Consider the following 19366-nt stretch of genomic DNA (forward strand, 5'->3'; position numbering starts at 1 on the left):
AGCAAATGCCTGTGCTTTCTGGCTGCAGTGTGAGGTGGGTGCATCCCTTCCAGAAAGGCAAAGGGAGTCTCTAAGGTGTCGATGCACAAATATTTCCAGGAATAGGAGAAGTTGTCTCTGAAAGGAAATGGTGTGAGAGCCATACCATGACCGAGTGGAACAGCGTGTGTATGGAGGAGCCTCTGGGAACGTAGGATTGAGAGGGATGTACGGAAACATTACCGAGTCCCTCTTGTTTTTACAGAAAATGGCAGGAGTTGAAGCAGCAGTTGACAGGGCAGTTTTTTGACTGGGACTAACCAAGCCTGTGAACACGACATGCCAGGAAATGTGGTTTGTGGTAGAGACAGACCTTAATACTGTGTTGTGGGCACTGCACTGGTGCCTGTTCCTCTCTGTCCTCAAGTTGTTGGAGCTGTGTGGGTAAGCCAAGCCCCAGATGAGCTGCTTCTCTTCAGCTCCACTCAGTTGGAGAAGAAGCAGGAGGAGTGTCAGATCTCTCTAGTTCAGGATGTTGAAGAGATACAAGGCCTTGGTTCAGCTTAACACATGTTACAGGAGAGAGAGACACCTAATTGCATCAAAGCCACTCTTAAGTTCATGTATGTGGAGCCCATCAAGCTGAAAGCATCCAGACAGCATCTGCTGTTATCAAATCACTCTTGAGTCGAGCTAATTAAAATAGAGCTTCATTTTTCTGAACCATTGTTTGGCAGGAATTCGAAACAGGTCTAACCCAATTTCTGTGTGTTTATGAGCCTTTATTATATCAAAAGTACTTTTCTGTAAATGTACAGGGCAGTGTTAAATGAATTGATCCACACTGTATCACTGGAGATGCACTGTGGGCTTCCTAATGATTCCTCTTTTAGCTTTCTCCAGATATACCCCAGAAAGCTTTTGTCCCTTATCGTGTCATCTTCCTTCTCTCTTTTCCTTTCTATCTCACTCTCAAGAAAGTAAATGTCCTTGTATTTCTTTCTTTCATATCCTCCTCCTCCACTCTATTGGGATTTTTGTATTATTAAAACATTTACACATTTGCTGCCACATGCAAATGCAGAATAATAAACCAGGACTCTTTATACTCCAGACATGAGCAGGAGGTCTCTCACCACTGATTCTTACCCTGTGCTCATCCCTGCTGGTTGCAGGGGATGGAGAGGAGGGGAATCTAAACGTTGCTGTGTTGCATCTGCTTGAGGGAGGAAATTTTTTTTGGTTTTTGGCTGAATTTTTTATTTTCAGCACTTTGTGTGTCAGCCTGCGAGTTCCAGGTGTGACACTCCTCGGTGGGATTTGCTACATCCCAAGCACAAAAGTGAAAGAGACGTAGAAATTGCTCCCTGGAGACAAGTGGCTGCCCTTGGCATCCAGAAACTAATTCATGAATATTCTCTGCAGAAGGGGAAGCATAGGGCCATTTCAGAGCATGTGAGTGTGAGTAGCAGCCCAGTGAAACAGAAAAGTCAGGAAATAACTCTTTTTTTCTGGTACCCAGTACAGTCCAAGCTGTTCATATGATATTCTTAAGTCTTAAATTTATTTCTGAGCAGTGGATTCATATTGCCAAAAAAAAAAAAAAAAAAAAAAAAAAGGAAGTTAAGGGTCAGCATTAGGTAAAAATCCTGACAGTGATCTGCCATGAAATCTTCTCCCTGGAAAGGTAGTAAAGACTTTTGAACTTTTTAAAACAGATGAAAAAAATAGGAAATAAAGCTTATTTTTCTCTATAGTTCAGGGAAGTTTGAGTCTTTTAACTCACCTGGGAATGGAATTTAAATGCATTTAATGTTGCATTTACTGCAGTCTATTCTGAATGTGTGCATTCGACCCCTCTGGGTACAGGCTGAGAGCAGCTTGAGGAGTGGGGACTCGGGGCGAGTGTAACCTCCTGCTGTAAGCAAACCAGGGGAAAGGTTCTATTACAAAGTCTCAAAATTATGAACTATTATTGTCTGCTGTTCTGTGCTTTCAGAGGGATTGTTACTCAAACACAAGTTTGCTCTTCTGTTCATCCACAGTGACTCTCTCCCGATTCCTCTTTTATTAAATTTAAGTGAATTCAGTGCTGACCAAAAGCAGCAGAGTCACAGCATTCAGGACACAGCAGGCACGTTGTGCTGGGTGCTTTCTCTGTAAATCTTGCCATCACACCTGATCTGAGGGTCCTACTGCTGGGGGTTGGACCAATCCCCCTGTTTATCCAGTTCCCATCTTTTCTGAGCCAGGGTGTGCAGTGGGTCCTTGTCTTTCCAGCAGCCACCTCTGACCCACGTGGCTCCTTTCCCAGCCAAGGCCGTGGCTTTTGAGAGATTTTCTGGTAAATCCAGACACCCTGATGTGCAGAAATAATTCAAACAGCCTTTCTGCCCACGTCATGGTGAGCACAGGATGAATGTGTCACATCAAAGAGTATCTTCATGAGCTTCCCAGCACTTCCTGCATGTGCAGTTGGTGCTGGAGTTGCTGCTGCAGAAAGAAGTTTGCCATTCTAGCAGGAAACGCTCTTTGTGACTTTCAACAACAACAACAAAGGCAAGCTTTTGGTCCGAGGATCCAAAAGCCCAGGAAATGCATCTCTAGGTCTCCTCATCAATTTGGGACCTAATGAAATATAGAAAATACTCAATAAAAGCACCTTTATTACTTTAAATGTTTAAATGTGGAGTTTTTAGCCATCAGGTTAATGTTTTTGTATCTTTTTTTGATTTGATTGTGAGCACTTTTCCAGGTATCTCTGCCACTTGAGCACTAATTGGATTTGCCCAGATAAACGGTGCGAGCTGCAGCCCTGACATCACTGTGGTTTGACTTCATCATCATTTTATTTGTTTTTACTGTAAAGGTTAATAAATCTCGGTGTGTTTAGAGTATGAAACGAGGCAGGCAGGCCAAGAGCTGCAGCGTGAAGGGGTGAAGTTTTATGTGCTGCTTTCCCAAGTCAGAGGGGTGGGAGGAGGAACCAGGGTGCCCTTTGTGGTGGTTCTAATGGGCTGCTGGGTGTGTTCCTCAGCCCAGGAGTGATCCATAATCCTTAAGATAAAAAGCGTTGATCTCTCCACTAGTTCTCAGACAGAGCTGCAAGGCATTGCAATTGGGTTACCATTGATTTAAGGTGGGGAGAAAACCAACTAGAGTGGGGCTGCTTAAAAAGGGATATGCTGCATTTATGTAGCTTTATTTAATTTTATCTTTTTTTTTAAGAATATTGGAAGCCTTTCAGTGCAAGTGCACATGAGTTCCCTCTGTATTCTCAGGGAAGTTGATACAGAACTTGAGCCAGTGTTTTAGGAGAGAACCTACTGAGCAGCAGATTTTAATCAAAATTTAGGCTGCAAATTAATTTGTGTGAGAATTTATCAAGGCCCCGCGTTTTTGCTGTCTCATTCACTCGTCCAGGAAAGCGTGTATATTTTATCTTTCTCATGGTTTCCTGGAAAGGTGAGCCTGCCTTCACTTCCTACCACAGCAGAGGTAACCTCAGTTTGCAGACACGAGGGCAGCGTGGAAGCCCTTTTTGGCCTAGCAGGGTTGAGACCAGCACGTCTCAAACAGCCCAATTTCAGACCTTTGTGTCTTAGTTCATTGACCAGCCTCTACTTGGACCAAAGCAGCATTAAAGACTGAATCTGCCTTTTTTTTTTTTTTTTTTTAACTAAGATATAAAAATACTCTGTAGCTCCTCTGGCTCAGGTGTAGACTCCTGAGAACACCGAACCCCAGGCTCAGGTTTCCAGCCGTGCCAGCTCTCGGCAGCAGCCGTGGCCATCCTTCCCTCGGTGTTAATTCCCTGCTGTGGACCCAGATTTCAGAGAGATTGTTGATGCTTTCTGCAGCATTTGTCAAGGAAATGGCTGCTTTCTTTTTTTTTTTTTTTCTTCCCAAAGTGAGTAATTGTTTATTAATTTTTCAGCACGTAAAGAGTATAATTATAATAGTCCCTGACATGTGCTGGCTGTGCCAAGGTTTAAGGAAAATAAAAAACAGTACAAGTGCCATTTTGAACCTTCTCTGATTTTTTTTTTTTAGGCCTTCCTGCTTTGGACCTAAATTTCTGTGTTGGAATTAGGGAGAAGCACCCTGGTGTCAGTTTAATTCTCTGTAGAACTAATCCTCTTGGACATTTTAACTCGGTTTAGGATGGTGGCATCTTACTCGAGGGTTTCAAGGGAGAGGAGTAGGTGATGAGTGCATGGGATTTTTTTGGGACATGCAGTGCTGGACTAGTGGAGCAACATCCTGAATTTGTCCTGACACCTCTCTGCTTGGTTTCTTTAAGTAGTGAACGAAACATCCGTGAAAAACACCAAAGTGACCGCAGGGGAAAATGAAATGGGCCCGTTGTTTGCAGGATTATTGATGGTCTGGACAGCTCCTGGGGAAATGCTCCTCGTGTTTGCCATTTTATCGTTTCTCCCCTGTTACAGAGGAGGCATCCTGAGATTTGACAGGGAAGCTGAGTTGCTTTTGAGGCTGGCCATGCAAGTTCCTCCCTCTGAGGGGGGAATTGTGTGGTGTGAGCTCCTTTCTGCTGAGAACTGGACAAAGGCAAGGGGCGCAGCTGCTTTCGGATCTATAAAATTATTCCACTTGCAGTCCCCACAGACGAGGCAGCTCTGGCCAATCAGGTTTCTTGCCCCTTACTTCGTTTTTCCCTTAATGGGGCAATTAACAGCAGGAACAAAGTGCATGGTCTGCTCAGCCTTTATTATTATTTGTGTTGTAATAAATGTCGAGGAGGCCGATTGCAGACCAGCACCAGGCACTGTGCAAATGCAGAGTAAAAAGGACCAACCTGGTCCCAAAGAGCTCCAAGGAAAATACTAAATTTACAAAAAGGTCTTCCAGTGTTTTAAGTTCTTCTTCTTTTGCTATTTCTTCCCAACTGCTGTGGTTTGCATGATTTATTGTGCATCTGTCACAATTTCCAGCTTCTTTCGTGTTTCCAACGTGAAACCTTTTGTTTCTTAGATCCTGGTGATCCAAATAGTTTCCTCCAGTGTCTCCTTATTTACTCTGTCATAACACCATCATAGCCCCGTGACTTCACCCCTAATTTTGGGGGGGTTTATTGCTGAAAAGAAAACACTCATTTTCTAATCTAAATTTCCTGTGGATTAAAAATTCTCTGAAATGGGGTTCTTGAAATCGCAGGTTCACAGAACGAACTTGCTGGGTTTACTTGTCCATTTGAGTCCTTTCAGTCTAAAACATCTTTATGGCATCTTCCACAGATGGCTTCTGCTTTTGATCCTCTTGCTCTAAATCTAAACCTTAGTGTCACAGGTATTTTCCTCTCCCTTGGCTGTGGAATTAGAAGAATCTAAGTGTGAACAGTGATCCTGTTCTGGTGCATCTCTGATTGATTCAGCCTTCTGCAGTCTCCCATTCAACAGTGGTTTTAAGTACTGAGGCACAGTTGCTAGGGGTGACATGGACATCCTGCCCTCACCTCATCCTGCAGCTCCCTGGAGTGTGAATGCACCTCCAGCAGTCCTTGCCTGGCCCGTAGTTAAAAGAATGGAAATGTAATAAATGACAGCTTTGCTGGTTTTTACATTGTACACATGTGAAGGTAACAGGGTAGAAAGGATTTCTTTGGAGAGCTGCAGGGGTGGTGATGTGGAGAGAGGAGGGAGGAAGGTGAGATTGGAGGTGCTGCTGCCCTGGCAGCTGGATCGTGGATCATGGAGCTGTGGAGCCAGGCACTGATCTTAGTTCTGCTGTAGTGAGCATCTTGGACACTGAGTCATGACATTCCTGGGGGGTGATTCAGCTCAGCAGCTTGACACTTGTGTTAATTTTCCAGCACAGAGCCCCAGTGATCCCTAAGCTTCCTCCTGCAAGAAGGGAGAGGCGAGACGTGTAAATTGGGTCACAAAAAGTTACCCAAATCAGCTCCTCTTTACCAAGTTTTGAGCTTTGACCTTCCCTCTGGCACCTTTTATTGGATCCCGTGGGATCAGTTTGGTCATGGCATGTGAGCTTCACCCACCTGGAGGCCAGATTCCTTACCTGGAGCAGGAGAACTGACCCGCTGCTCCGTGGATTCTTCACAGGGATCCCCCTCGTTCGGCACTGGAGGTTATTGCCTTTTCTGTGTCAACAGAACTTCGAATCATTTGCTGCCAGTTGGATTGCAGGAGTTATCCCCCCACACCCCCACCCTGCTCATCCCGCTGCAATTCCTTCTTTGGTGGTTCTGGCACTGCAACTTCAGTTTAGGCAGTAGTGCAAAAAGGAGATTTTTAAATTTTATTTGACCCTCTGAAAGTGAGATGATTTCTCTTCAGTAAAAAGTTAAAATGTTTGAACTCTAGAAAAAAGGTTCATGCTGCTCACTGGTTAAATTTATTACGGCTGCATTATCAGTTTAATACATTTAGTTTGCTCTTCTGCTCATATTTCTTATGTTTTTTCCAGCATTTATCACTTCCCCGTAACAGTTTTTATTGTGTTAAACCTGATGTTATGAAGTCTCATTTGGAGGTGTATTTCTTTCTGAAGTTAAAAAAAAATACATAGCTAGCACATTTTCTCTGCAAATCAAAATAATTATTTTACATTTCTTGTAATGAATGTGTGAAAGTTTCTGGTTCTTTTTAGTTTTATGCATGTGAGTTTAACTTGAATATTATTCCTCTTGAAAAGACAGGAATTTTGTCAAGATGTCCACTGTGTTTTCAATGGAATTATGAAAAACTGGAGATGACAGAGATATTTCACTTTGAAAGGTGACTACTACACAGACGAAGTTGCTACTTTTCATAAGGGCTTTCACTCCATATATCAACGTGTTTTAAGAGAGACTTGGGTCAATAATACCATGCTTTAGAATTCCCTAAATACATATTTACACAATAGACCTTAAAATATATTAGTCTATCATGTCAGCTCCTGTACACTTTCATCCGGGATGTTTTATGTCCTTAACATACGATACAATAAAAGTTTATTTTATATAGCGTTTTTCATACAAATGGGATGTTGTGGGGGTTAAACAAGACTTTCACAAGGTTGAAATTAAAAAAAAAGCTCAAGGGGTGCAGAGAAAATTCAGGGCTTTGCATAGGACAGATGTGTTTAACTGAACAAAGGGAATCTGAGCGGAGGATCCAGCGAGCTGGGAGTGTGGTTGGAGCTGCAGACCAGCACCCCTGGAAATGGTGAGGTTATGTGAGGGAAGGCTGTGCTTCTGTGTGAATGAAGGAGGTGGAGAGGTCACACCCTCGGGAGCAGCTGGAGGAGGTGCGGAGTGGCTCTGGAACAAAGAAGTTGGGAACAGGGACTGTGTGGAGTCACTTCTTTGTAGTGGGAATAGGAGGGATGAGGGGAAAATATGTTGAAGGGGAAGGAGGCAGCGCTGCTCCAGCTGAGCCGGCGGGTGGGATGGATGGGATTAGGATGGCAGTACACCAGGAGTCTCAGCTGCTCCATCGCTGCTCGCTCCAGCCTGGCCCCAGCGCTCCGCAGGCACAACACGCTGACAGCTCAGATGGTTTTTTTTTTTCTTGGCTTTTAAAATTTTTTTTCTAATTTTTTTTTTTTTTTGGTCACCCTATTCATGTAAATTAAGTGAGGCTTTTTTGTATGTGATAATTATAGATAAATGTATTTAAAGTAGATCTGGATTTTGTAGTCCTCGGGAAAAAGAGGAAGAGCAATTTTTTTTTCCCCCCCGTTCCCTGTCATGTGTTCGTTTTAATGAGCAATTTTAAAAAATTGAAAATAAAAGAGGAAAATGAATAGGTGTTGAACCAGCCTGTGATATGTAAATGCCAACTAGTAATTACCTAAAACCTCAATTTTCTTTCTGTTTCATCTTGCAAAAACATTTCATTTCCACTGAGTGAAAACACTTAATTTGGGGGCTCCTGAACGGCGGGCGCGGGGAGGCGGCGGCGCCGCCAGGGGGCGCGCGGGCTCCGCCGGCCGCCCGGCCCGAGGGAGCCCTGAGGGAGCCCCGGGGGAGCGCCGGGGTTCGCCCTCACGGAACCGACAGAACCGCGTTCAAAACAAAACAAACACAAAAAAAACACACCTCCGAGATCACCCGACCCCGTGACCCAGCACCGCCTCGTCGACCGGACCGAGGCACTTGAAGTCTTCCCTTTAACGGCGACTCCACCACAGCCCTGCGGGCGATGTCTCGTCCCCCTTTCTGCGGGGGAATTCGCCCCCATGTCCAACCTAAATCTCCCCTGGCGCAGGTTAAGACTACCTCCCCTTGTCCTATTGCTTGTTCCCGGGGAGGAAAGCCTGAATCCCACCTGGCCACAACCTTCTTACAGGTAGTTTAGAGTGAAAAGGTCCCCCCTGAGGCTCCTTTGCTGAGCAGGACCCGTGACAGGGGCACAGCTGGGAGCAGCTCCCTCACCCCTCGTGTGGGTGGCTGAGTTCCGTGTCAGCCGGACTCGGAGTTCCCAGAACCTGGGATTTTCCCTTTTCTATCTTATATTACCCTTTTTTTTTATCATTATGTTGTTTGTTGTTTTTTTTCTTTTTTCTTTTTTTTTTTTTTTTTTTTTTTTTTTTTTTTTTTTTTTTTTTTTGGTTTTGCTTTGGCTGCTACTCGGTGTTCTCTTAGTTCCAGGTTCTTAATCTCAGATAGGATTCAAAGCCCCTTTCTTCCTCGCCTTTGTTCCTGTGAATCTTGCTCTCCTGCCTTCTGTGAATCTTGCTTTAAATTGTAATTTCCCCCCCCCTTGCTGTTTTACAGGAGGGCTTTGTTATTGTTGTTCCTGCATTTTTAAACTTTTCTCCTTCCAACTTTGAGATCCGCCAAACTTCATAGATTTCTAGTTTACCTCTCAACCAAAATAATTCCTGGGGTTCTGCATGTTTTCGTATAAATCTCAATGAAATCACAGGAGCTTTAAAGCCTTCCCCCTCCCCTGACTGACCTGCAGATAATCCCTTTACAAATAACAAGCGCTTTCTGTGGAACACGAATTTCGCAGGAATTTTGGAGGGCGCAGGTGGCTGAGCTGGGGCAAGGCTTGTGGTGGAGGAGGAGGCTGGAGCGGTGTCCCAGGACCGGCTGGGCGGGAGCGCTGCCGGGATGCGGGAGCGGTGCCTCCTTAGTGAGATATATGGCTTCATAATTAGCCCCTTGCATTTTTTCCGAGTGCTGGCATCAGCGTTCTATGATGTGTTTCCCTGATTAACAGCTGCTTTGCAACTATTTCCGTGTGCCACCGATAACCATATTTGTCAAGTTAGTCCTGGCAGGGCACTGATTTCTTACTAAAATGCCGCGTTTCTGTTGGAAGGGGTTTTCTCGTTCACCGCCGTGCCAGGCTTTTAAGTCAGCCCTTGTTAAAACGTAAGTTGGCTTTAGCCTGATGCTTGTTAACAGGATTCTGGGTATCTCCTTTGGAGTAGGAGTGCAGAAACCTTTCACAGACAATTTAATCTTCCGAGCCTTGCAAACATACAGCCGTACACTGAGGGGGTGTTGCTGCAGGCTAATATATTGATCAGTTCCATTTGCCCTATAGCCGTGGCCTTCTGCTCTGGCTGAAATAGGTTGAGTGTTTGTTGATACTGCCATATTATTATTTTTTAATACACTGGAAAAAAATTAATTCCAACTTCTTTTACATACGTCATGTATATTGCCAGTGTTGATTGCTTCCGCACATGTAATGTAAACTGTCTGTGCATAGTTCATGGCCTGGGCCGCCTCTGCTTAATGAAAAGAAGTGTTGCATTTAAACAGATACAGATCCACTCAGAAAGACAAAATACCATCCCTTGCAACGTATAATTCAGACCCAACCTTTACATCACAGGTCATCTCAAAGTCTCAGTCTATCAACAAATGCTGTTTAGTAATAACCTACAGAGGGTTCCCAGTATTAGGAAATCTATTAGAGCTCTTACGGGCTGCACTCCTGGTGGCTTTGGAGTCTGTTTTCCACGTGGAACTCTCTCAGCAAACCCTCTGGAACTTTTGTTGATAAAGATGATTTTCTTTTACATTTCTGGTAATTGATTGGGTTTGGTTGTTTGGTTTCTGTCTGATGATTTTCTTTTACATTTCTGGTAATTGATTGGGTTTGGTTGTTTGGTTTTTGTTTGTTGGCTTTTTTTTTTCTTTCTTTGAGATGGTAGAAAATAGGCATTTGCCACAGTATTTTAAATTTCATGGTTTATTTTTCTAATGCTAATAACTGATAAAGTCATTTAGATTGCTTTATTGGAAACCCTGCAGCTTTGAGCACAATAAGAAATAAGGCTGTCTTTATCTTCCCCATTAACACAAAAGGGAGGGAAATTAGGAGTGGGGGACCTTGGCTGTAACGTCCAAGTGCTGTGCTTTGGCCCAGAATTTTGCCAGCCTGCTGCACTCCCACAACACCTGCAATAAAGTTCCTGTCTCTGTTTTATATCTTTGACATTGAAGCAGAATATTTGGCCTGAATTTATGTAATTTGGCCAGTTGCAAATATAATCTGTGAATAGTGACATTCATCTTTTAACTGGAAAACCAAACCGCAGGACAAGACCTGCTGCAGGATTGCACCCGTCTCCACTCAGTCAGGAAGATGTCTTTGTGGATCCTGTCACTGCAGGACAGGTGGTGGTGGGAAAGCAAGTTTATGGAGTTGACTGGCTTTTAAAAGCCAAATACACCGTCTTTCTTTAACAGAAATATGTACCTGACCCACCAGACACAGCCAGTGTGCTGGGTGGTGCGTGCTGGCAATCCGAGCAGTGATACAATGCTCGTTATTTGGCAGTGTCCTAATACCATAAAAATGTGGAGAAGTGTTACAAATGCTACAGAAATAGTATGGAACAATGTTAGCAGCTGAGTCAGAGTGCTATTTGCCGCATGATTTTTTTGGCTATACGCAGGGCTGCGAGTCTTCTCATCTTCCTCCTCCTTTTTCTGTTGTTTAAATTATGGACTGCAGTTGCCCTTGTTTGTGCAAAGAAAATGATCCATAGAAGGTAGGGAAGTTCTTGTGTGTGTTTGTTGAAAATATTGGCATTTTGACATGGCCAAAATTGCTCTGTAAGTTGCTTGTGTATACAAGATGGATTATAAAAATGAAGATGTTTCAGCTCAGCCTATAGGAGGAATGTTCAGAGGCAAATGCAAACACAAATATGAGAAACATGGGATTACTGGGAGGAGGAATACATGTCCAGCATTCTTTTTTATGGAGTTTGTTGTTGCTTGTAATTTTATTTTGTTTTAAGATGAAAAAGGTTGTGAATAATGGAGGAAGTGGTGCAGGGGAGAGATAAAATAGAAGTTTATTTTGGAGCGAAATTTACTACTGAAATGTTTACATTTTTACAGGGCCAAAATAAGTTTTAATAAAGGGCCAGAATCAGTGAAGTGTTCCCGTGGTTGTGATTGAAACAGCACAATGAGAACTACTGCTTGTTTCTTACAGTGGTGGGGTTTTTTTGTTGTGTTTTTTTTTTTTTTAATGCTTAAAAATTGATAATTAAACATAAGAGCTTGCAAAAGTGCAGGCCTGCAGCGTCTCTGGCTGGCTCAGCGAGGGGGGAGCGTTGAGGGGTTTCTGAAGACACAAGTTATGGCTGTTAGGAGGGAAGTGGTGTTGATGTGTTCACATGTCTGCCTGGCTGCTCGTTTGGGCATCTTTCTTATTCAGCATATTATGGTAAGGTTATTGGTTCGGGCGCTTTGCATTCGTGCATCTGGCACAGCAGGATCAGCGCGGTTTAAACCTGGGATTTGCCTGTCACCTGCGTTTCAGCTGCAGGCAGATCAAGTGCACGTAAATGAAGCCCAAGTGGGCTTTATGTGGGGTGTTTTGCCCTGGTGTTTTATGGCTCAGAATTGCCACACGTGAACTTAAGGGGAAAAAAAAAAAAACAAAAAACGCAGGAAAACAAGAAAAGGGAAAAGAATTAAAAAGACCCCGTTCATTTCCTCCTCCCAACTTGGAAGTGTGCTGGGACTTTGTCAAATTCCCGTTAAAATAAATCTGTCAATTTCATCTCTCTCCCAAATTCATTTATCCTGCTTTTTTAAAAGGTGTTTTCTGCTTTACCTGATGTTGAAATTGGATTGGCTCGTTTATGCTGTTCTTTGCTGTATCCCCCATGTTTTTCTTAAATGAATTAGTAATGACAGCGTACTCCATCATACCCTCTCTACAGCCACTTTAAGGGAAGCCTGGTGATCTAAACCTTTTAACCTATTAAAGATGATTTTCCCCAATTGAATCAGACCCACCACAGGTGTAATAACTAATCATTTAAACTACACCTGCTATTATGTATTTTTAAGCCATTATGCATGTTGGATAGATGATAATTCATGTTTATTGCATTGTCCAATGGATCCGTTTTGCCTACACTAGCCTGATTAATGTATTTAAAGAAATAAGAGATGCAATTTAAAAGAAAAAAAACATTGATGGAATGCACTGAGGAGTACATTGAAAGTGCCATTAAACCCATCAGAACTTTGCTCTCTGACCAGAAATGCATATTCGAAGCGTTTGATTCCAACACAAAGTGAAACTTGGTGATTCCAGGAGTGATGCTGTATTTTCCTTTCTTCTGCTGCTGTGGAAGTTTTGAAAACCTTTTTGGAACTGAATTCCAGAAACTATGTTTTAAGGTAAACTCTCCAAGACCTTCCTGATGCAGGTCTAGCATATTAGGATGGTTATTTTCAGCTCCAGAGGAGGGAAGTAAAGCCTTCCGCTAGTTCACATGGACGTGTCCATCACCTGAGTGAGTGCTGCTAACACATTATTCCTCCCGATACCACCATTGGAACAGATGTCTTTGTGTAAAAGTGGAATGAATCACTGGTGCAGCAACATGTAATAGGGTGTGTAACAGTACAGCAGAGTGTGTGGAAAGTGGAGAAAAAAAAACAAATACCTTTCACTGGCACTAAGTGGAAATGTAAAACTCCAGTGCCCTTGTTGATGATGCCACTGAGTATCTCCCCACACTTTACCCTTTGTTTGACTGAGTGCTCTGTTTCAGGTTCTCTGTCACCTTAAAGAAGGATGTGTAGAAGGCTGTCTGTAGACAAAAGTAGCCTGTGGGTTTTGCTGGTGTGGAACTTTGATTACTCATCTACCCATTTCTGTCACTAAAAGTGACCTTTTTTTGATATTTTTGTTACGGGATCCAAAAGATGTGAAGTTGCTTCTTTTCAAGATGAGGTTTGTTTATTGCTTTCAGTAAATTAGAATGATGGCAGAAAAGGCCTTAATCTCTTAGAATTTCCAGGGAGCTTTGTCAGATAGAAAGGCAGCATTCTTACAGTAAGCCAGCTGTTACTACTTCTCATGCATTGACTCAGGGTTACCCTTAACTGTAGGAGCCCACCTAGGTAAGAAGATCACAATATAAATGACAGAAAGCCCTGAGAATCTCAGTGGAGTTTTTAGTGCAGGTTGAGCTGCTCCAAGAGTCACTCAACAAGAACTCGTAGGTTGGGACACCATAATTGTGCTGTGTGATTAGATTTGAGCCGCGTGGTGGAGATGCCTTGCCTTGCAGCACAGAATGCATAATGTGTAACAGGGGTTTGACCATTCCTAACTTGGGTCTTTTATCTCTCCTCTCTCTCTCTCTCCAATCCTCCCACCCTCCTCAGATTGTGACAGCAGTGAAGTTTTTACAGAATCCACGGGTCCGCCAAAGTCCTCTTGCAACCAGAAGAGCATTCCTGAAGAAGAAAGGTATGGACTCTTATTAAAAAGTTTGTGATCTCAGTGGTAGTGACGGACCTTGAGTAAGTGTAAAGCCAAAATGTATTGCTGTTGAAAATTAGATGTTAAGGACAAAGCAAGTGATCTGCCTCAAAAGGAGATTTGAAGTTTTTAAGAAGTATCAGTCTCTTCCCAAGTGATTAGAGCAATATTGGCACCAGATGTGGAATTGTGGAATACAAAAGACACATGGGAAGTTTTTGGGTTAACTGTTATCATCATATCTTCTCTGCAATGAGGACAGTTCAGAGCTGTGGACTGGTTGGTCAGCTTTAGCCTCACTGGCACTGGCCAACTTCTGGGTGAAAAGGTCAAACGTTTCTGAAGAGAGAGAGAACAGTGAAGGGCAAAGGACTCGGTGAAAGTAAACAAGGTCAGGTTAAGGTCAAGCTTGGGGTCACCCTGACTTTGAGGCTGAAATGGTAAACCACTGACTGAGTTTAGCCCTTTTCTATAGCACGGATAGAACAGATCCTGACAAATCCTATATTGTCTTAGACAGATGGAACATACTTCAGCCATTGCCTACTGAGCATTTGTTTTACTTTCTGACTCATAGTGGAACTATCTTTTGTTCCTTTTTTATTTCTAAAGTTTTTATTCCACAACTTGCGGTGCATTTCAGGTGAAGTTCGCTCCATATTTTGCTACCCTCCTGGGACCATATTGCTTAGATCCTTACCACAAGATGTAAATAATAAGGACAATTTTAACTTGGAGTTAATTACAGGCACTGTGGAGCACCTTAAGTGTTGAAATGATACTGAAAATACAAACTCCAGACTTCAGAGGGGAGCGACCCACTTACACATTGAGGTCACAAGTACTTCGGGGTACGTCAAATTCTAGAGCTAAGGATCTTGAGTTTTGAATAGTAGGGAAGCCTGTGAAATATATATTATTCTGTTTGGGGTTATGAACTGTTTACTGAGGTGCCTGAGACCTGATGTCATGAGATGGAAGGTTCAAGGACATGCACCACTTCGCTCATCCTGAGTGGCAAAGGACCTAGGAGGGAGTGGCAGCCTTGTGTTTTGGCAGTGATGTCATGACCAGTAGTTCACATGGCTTGGAGTGTGATCCTCTCCCTGCTTGTCCTCGTGCCGGTTAACGGGACATTTCCAATCGCAGAGGTATGCTGCTTGCGCTGCCCTGCCATCAGGATGACATTAAAATTTGGAGCCTGCTGGTCGCTGTGCTCCGTGGGTTTTTCCTTGAAATATGTGGACCTACGGGGAGTAATTAATCATAAAAGCTTGGGGATTTCAACTCTATCATCGAAGCAATGAAGCAAGGGAAAGCTGAGCCTAAAAGCTGTGCTGATTACCCGGGGTAACCTGATACAAAATCTATTGTTGCCGAGAGATCCTTAGCCCCCAGTATATCGTGCAATATTATAACTGCCTGATCTTCTCCTGTGCTGACAATGACCAGTTATTCCTCATTTTCTCTCTCAACACAGCTGGGTTAGAATTTCATTTGCAGAAGGTATTTAGAGCAATTTAGAGACAAATGTCTCTGGTGTTTGCTCTGCACTTCCCCACCGCAGGCTTTGCTGAACAGTTTTTAGTATCAGGAGCTCCATCTAATCTGTTTAATTTTAATAAATCCCTGACTGGGAGAAGAGGAAGGGTGGGGAGATGGAGGCACAGAGAAACTGTGGCCCGACTAATACTTCTTATGAATTACTTGGCTAATAATTACTAAAGAGCTGAAATGGTTTGGTAGAGCTGTTTGTTTGTTGCTGTTTGTTAATTAGCCCTCCTCCCCTTTGTGCTAATTGTTTGTTTGAAAACTTAACAGTAGGAGATAGGAAGGATCAGGGTCCAGTAGTGCCTGTGCCCAGCAGCCACTGGAGGTGGGTCCATGTGGAATCTGGCCTGTGTTCAGGGTTCCCAGTGGTGTGGCACCTCTGTGCTCTTGCAGATGGAGGCAATTATTGCTGAAACGTGGATGTCGTGCTGGTTTAGTGCCGAGGAGATGAGGGGTTACAGAGTTCAGGGGCCTGCCCCCCTGTTCTCTGATACACGGTCCCTGTCATTCCCAAAGATAAGGGTCATCCCCACTTTAGGCTGGCTGGTAGAGAGGTCCTCACTGCCGGTCAGAAAGGTCCTGCAATCCTGGCTTTGCCGAGGAAATTTCACTTCTGAGACGTGCAGAGATGGGTCTGCCTCGAATTAGAATTTTTCCCTCTTCTTCTATGAATCTCCTTCCAAAAAAAGGCCAATCAAAGCAGGGGGGGTTCCTGGTTCTGTGCAGGTCAGGGGGTGCTCATCTGCTCCCTCTGGCACATGGGGGGATCGTGTTGATGACAGTTGGGAGAGTGAGGGTGTCCTGAATTTGTAAAAGGGCTTTCAAAAGTTGGATGAGATTTCTCTGTTGTCTTAAGCACTTTTAAACTCCCATATACAGAGGCATTAATGAGAAACATGAAGTTATTAGAATCATTTATCATTTTCTTTGAAGCTTACACTGGCATTTTGTGTAATTTATGACATTTCCTCCTTTTTATCATGAACTTCTTCAGATGAAGGGAAAAAACAGCTGTTTCCCCTCAGAGTATCTGAAAGAAAAGAAAGGAAAAAAAGATGCTGTTTGTTTTTTGTCCAACTCGCTGATTCTGCTGATGACATGCCACAGAATCAGCGGCGCCTTGGGAGTAATTAGACAGCATGTGGGGTTTAAACCCTTGTGGAAATGTGTCTGTCATCTCACTGTTGTGCCTCAGATGTCCTGCACTGCTCAGTTACCCATCCAGTAACCCATGTGGCTTGTTCAGTTTGTGTGCCCTCAGTCTGGAGCTTCTGGCAGGGCAGAGTAGGGAGGTGGAAGTGCACCATTCGCGGGGAGCTCTGCTTTCAGGGTGCTGGGTTTTGGGGGCAGAGAAGGGAAAAGCTGCCGGGTTACAGACTGGTGTCATCTTGGATGAAGAACTGTTTTGTGAGTTGCTTGTTCTCTTCATCTGTGAAAGGAGTACAGTAATGCCTTCCCGGACTGGGATTGTGGGAACAGACAAAAGCATATGAGGAGCTCAGAAATAATGGTGATGGGAGAACAGAAGTGCATTAGAGCAGGTTAATGTATAATTGTTGAGTTATGTTGGGAAAACGTCCACCCAGAAGGTTTTCTGCAGTGCATCAGGGTTCCAGAAAATTTTGCCCGTGTCAAGGTGCCAGACTGTGGTGATTTCTGAAGAGAAGAAAAAAGTATTTAATTCCACATGCCCCTTTCCAGTCAGAGCACTGAGACACTCGATTCCCTGGAAACAAATGCTGCCAGCCCCAGAATCTCCAGTAGAAAACTGACTAAATTATCTTCCTCTTTCTGTAGTCTGCATTCTTGGGAGGTGAACCCCCCGTCTTAGAATTCTCCTTTGCCAAAGAAACGCAAGCGGATCACCTTGAGGACCTGAGGGAAGGGGGCACAGCCCACTGCTGGAGGGCTTTAAAGACAGCAAATTCTTCAGCAGATTTCAATTTAACCCTCTTTTATTACTTTTCTTTTTTTTATAATTTCAGTCCATTTCATGAGGCAGTTTGCATGTCCTTGAATGGAATCTCGTTACCATGAAAGCTTTTTTAGCATTGATTTCATAACAGTCTTAATTTAATAGCGCCGTCATTACTGAGAAGCCCTGAGAGTGAGGCCCCAGCTTTCCAGGTCACTGACCTTTTAATTACAAACCTTGTTCTGATGGCCAGGTTATCGACTGGACAGCTCCCAACTCCTGCCCCCAGCATGAAGATGAAAATAACTGCCTTTCCTCCCCCACTTCCAGAAAAGGGAGGAAAAGAAAAGTAACCTCTTGTGTTTCCAAAATTAATTTTCTCCTTCAGCTTTACTTTGTAATTAATTCTTTAACATGTCTCAGTGAAGCTCGAACAGTTTTCACAAAGCTTTTTCTCGAGAAGAAAATACAGTGCAAGCCAATAGAGTCCAGTGCCAACTCAGACAGAAAAATAGAGTTAGTAACCTATGCTGTCAAAATACCCATTGGGGCCAAGCTGCTCCAGCCCTCCAAACCTTCTGCTTTTACAGGGATCGCTGTGTTTGATACACAGCTGTGGGGTGAGGATGTACATGTTGGCTCTTCCAGGAGTGCTGGGGGACTGAGCTGAGCAGGGTTTACACAGAGCTGAGGCCTTTCCTGCTTCTCACAAGAAGCTGGGACAGCTGACCCCAGCTGACCAAAGGGATGTTCCACAGCACCTGTCCACTGCCTTTAACACAAATCCAAAATGTATCCCATAATAGCTACATGAAAAAAAAACCCACTCTATCCCAGCACAACTGCACTGACTGTGTGAGTGAGGCCTGTCCTGGTTCGTACCTGCAGCTCAGGTAACTTGTTCTCTAGCTGTTGACGCAGGGGTTTGCACCCCAGACCACATCTCTTCCTCTTGCAAAGCTGCAAACGAGACCTGGAATCCAGACACTGATAGCAAAAATTTACTGCAAGAAGGTGTTTTAAGCTTTTGGAACAAATTAAGACAGGAGAGAAGGTTCCCCAGCTCAGGCAGGGTGTGCTTTCTGCTTATTAAAGGTATTTGCAGCAGGTGTTCAAGTAGCATAAAGGAAGTGTAACAGTTTGTGTGGACTCACAGAAATGGCTGCAGAGGTTAAAGGGAAGTCAGTGCTTTCTGCATGTTCTTAGTGGTTTTCATGGGAGGGTCTTGGAGCACACTGTACCCATTAACCATGGAAACTCTGCAGCTCCTTGCATGGAGCATGTTTGCTGGTGTTTCCAGGGTTATCTGTCATTATCAGAATCATTCAGTGATTCTGTAATCTGGATCTCACTGTGCTTTCCTCTAAAGAGCATCCACTTCTGAGGTAGAGGACAGCAGCTGCTTAACATCACTACGTGGTTTTTAGGAGAGGAAATGAAGAATACTTTATCTAAGTGATCTTGCAAAGGGAGCTTTAGGGATAGAGAATGTAATTACTGAGTAAAAAATTTACTAAGATTCTTGAAAAGCACTATGGGATATTTAATTACTAAAGATGGTTAGGCCTCTGTTTATGACTGTGCAAGACAGCTAATGTGCCTTATAATATTTTGCTGGGTCAAATGAAACATGTCCTACACCTGGTCACGCAACCAGTTTGTTCTTTAGGTGCCTCCCGTCCAAAATTTGACTCTACACAGCCCTGCATAAATGAGGAAATGTGGTTGGCTTATTAGGGACCTGAAGAACGAGGAGTGAGAGAATGAAGGCTGTCCTTTTTCACTAATTCACACCAGTTCCAGTCTGAATCAGCACTGCCACCATCCATCTGTGGCACTCTGCTGTGTTTGCCCAGTGCTGATAATGTTCAGCAGGCAGGTGAGATTTCCACTGCTGGAGGATCAGGATGCAGAAGAATAGATGTGCTTGGGATCCTGACATTAGTTCCACTGTTCTGTATTTTCTATTAGTTGCTTCCTTTTGATTCCTGAAAATGATTGACAGTCTCAATCCATCTGCTGGGAAGGAGGTGTCTCCCTGTCCCGCCACTGTTCCGTGGGCAGATCTGTCACTGGGTGTGCAGTACCAGCCTATTCATCATGCTGACTCTTTCCCCCCATCAATTTTACCACTGTTTGTGGTGTCTGAACTTGTCATGAACTTAAGGGATTTTCTTGGCTCCTTTGTTGA

The 19366-nt window shown here is 43.7% G+C and overlaps 1 protein-coding gene across 1 annotated transcript in view; it reads left to right on the forward strand.

The window, feature by feature from the left end:
• Positions 1–19366, forward strand: part of PEX14 (peroxisomal biogenesis factor 14) — a 68637-nt gene that overhangs the window by 19369 nt on the left and 29902 nt on the right. The window contains exon 3 of the mRNA XM_027882511.1: positions 13613–13697. Coding sequence (XP_027738312.1) covers positions 13613–13697 — 85 coding nt within the window. The remainder of the gene's footprint in view (positions 1–13612; positions 13698–19366) is intronic.

Source organism: Empidonax traillii, unplaced genomic scaffold, assembly GCF_003031625.1.
Source record: "Empidonax traillii isolate 1590-97213 ecotype Southwest subspecies unplaced genomic scaffold, ASM303162v1 scaffold106:size2091409, whole genome shotgun sequence".
NCBI classification, from domain to species: Eukaryota; Metazoa; Chordata; class Aves; order Passeriformes; family Tyrannidae; genus Empidonax; species Empidonax traillii.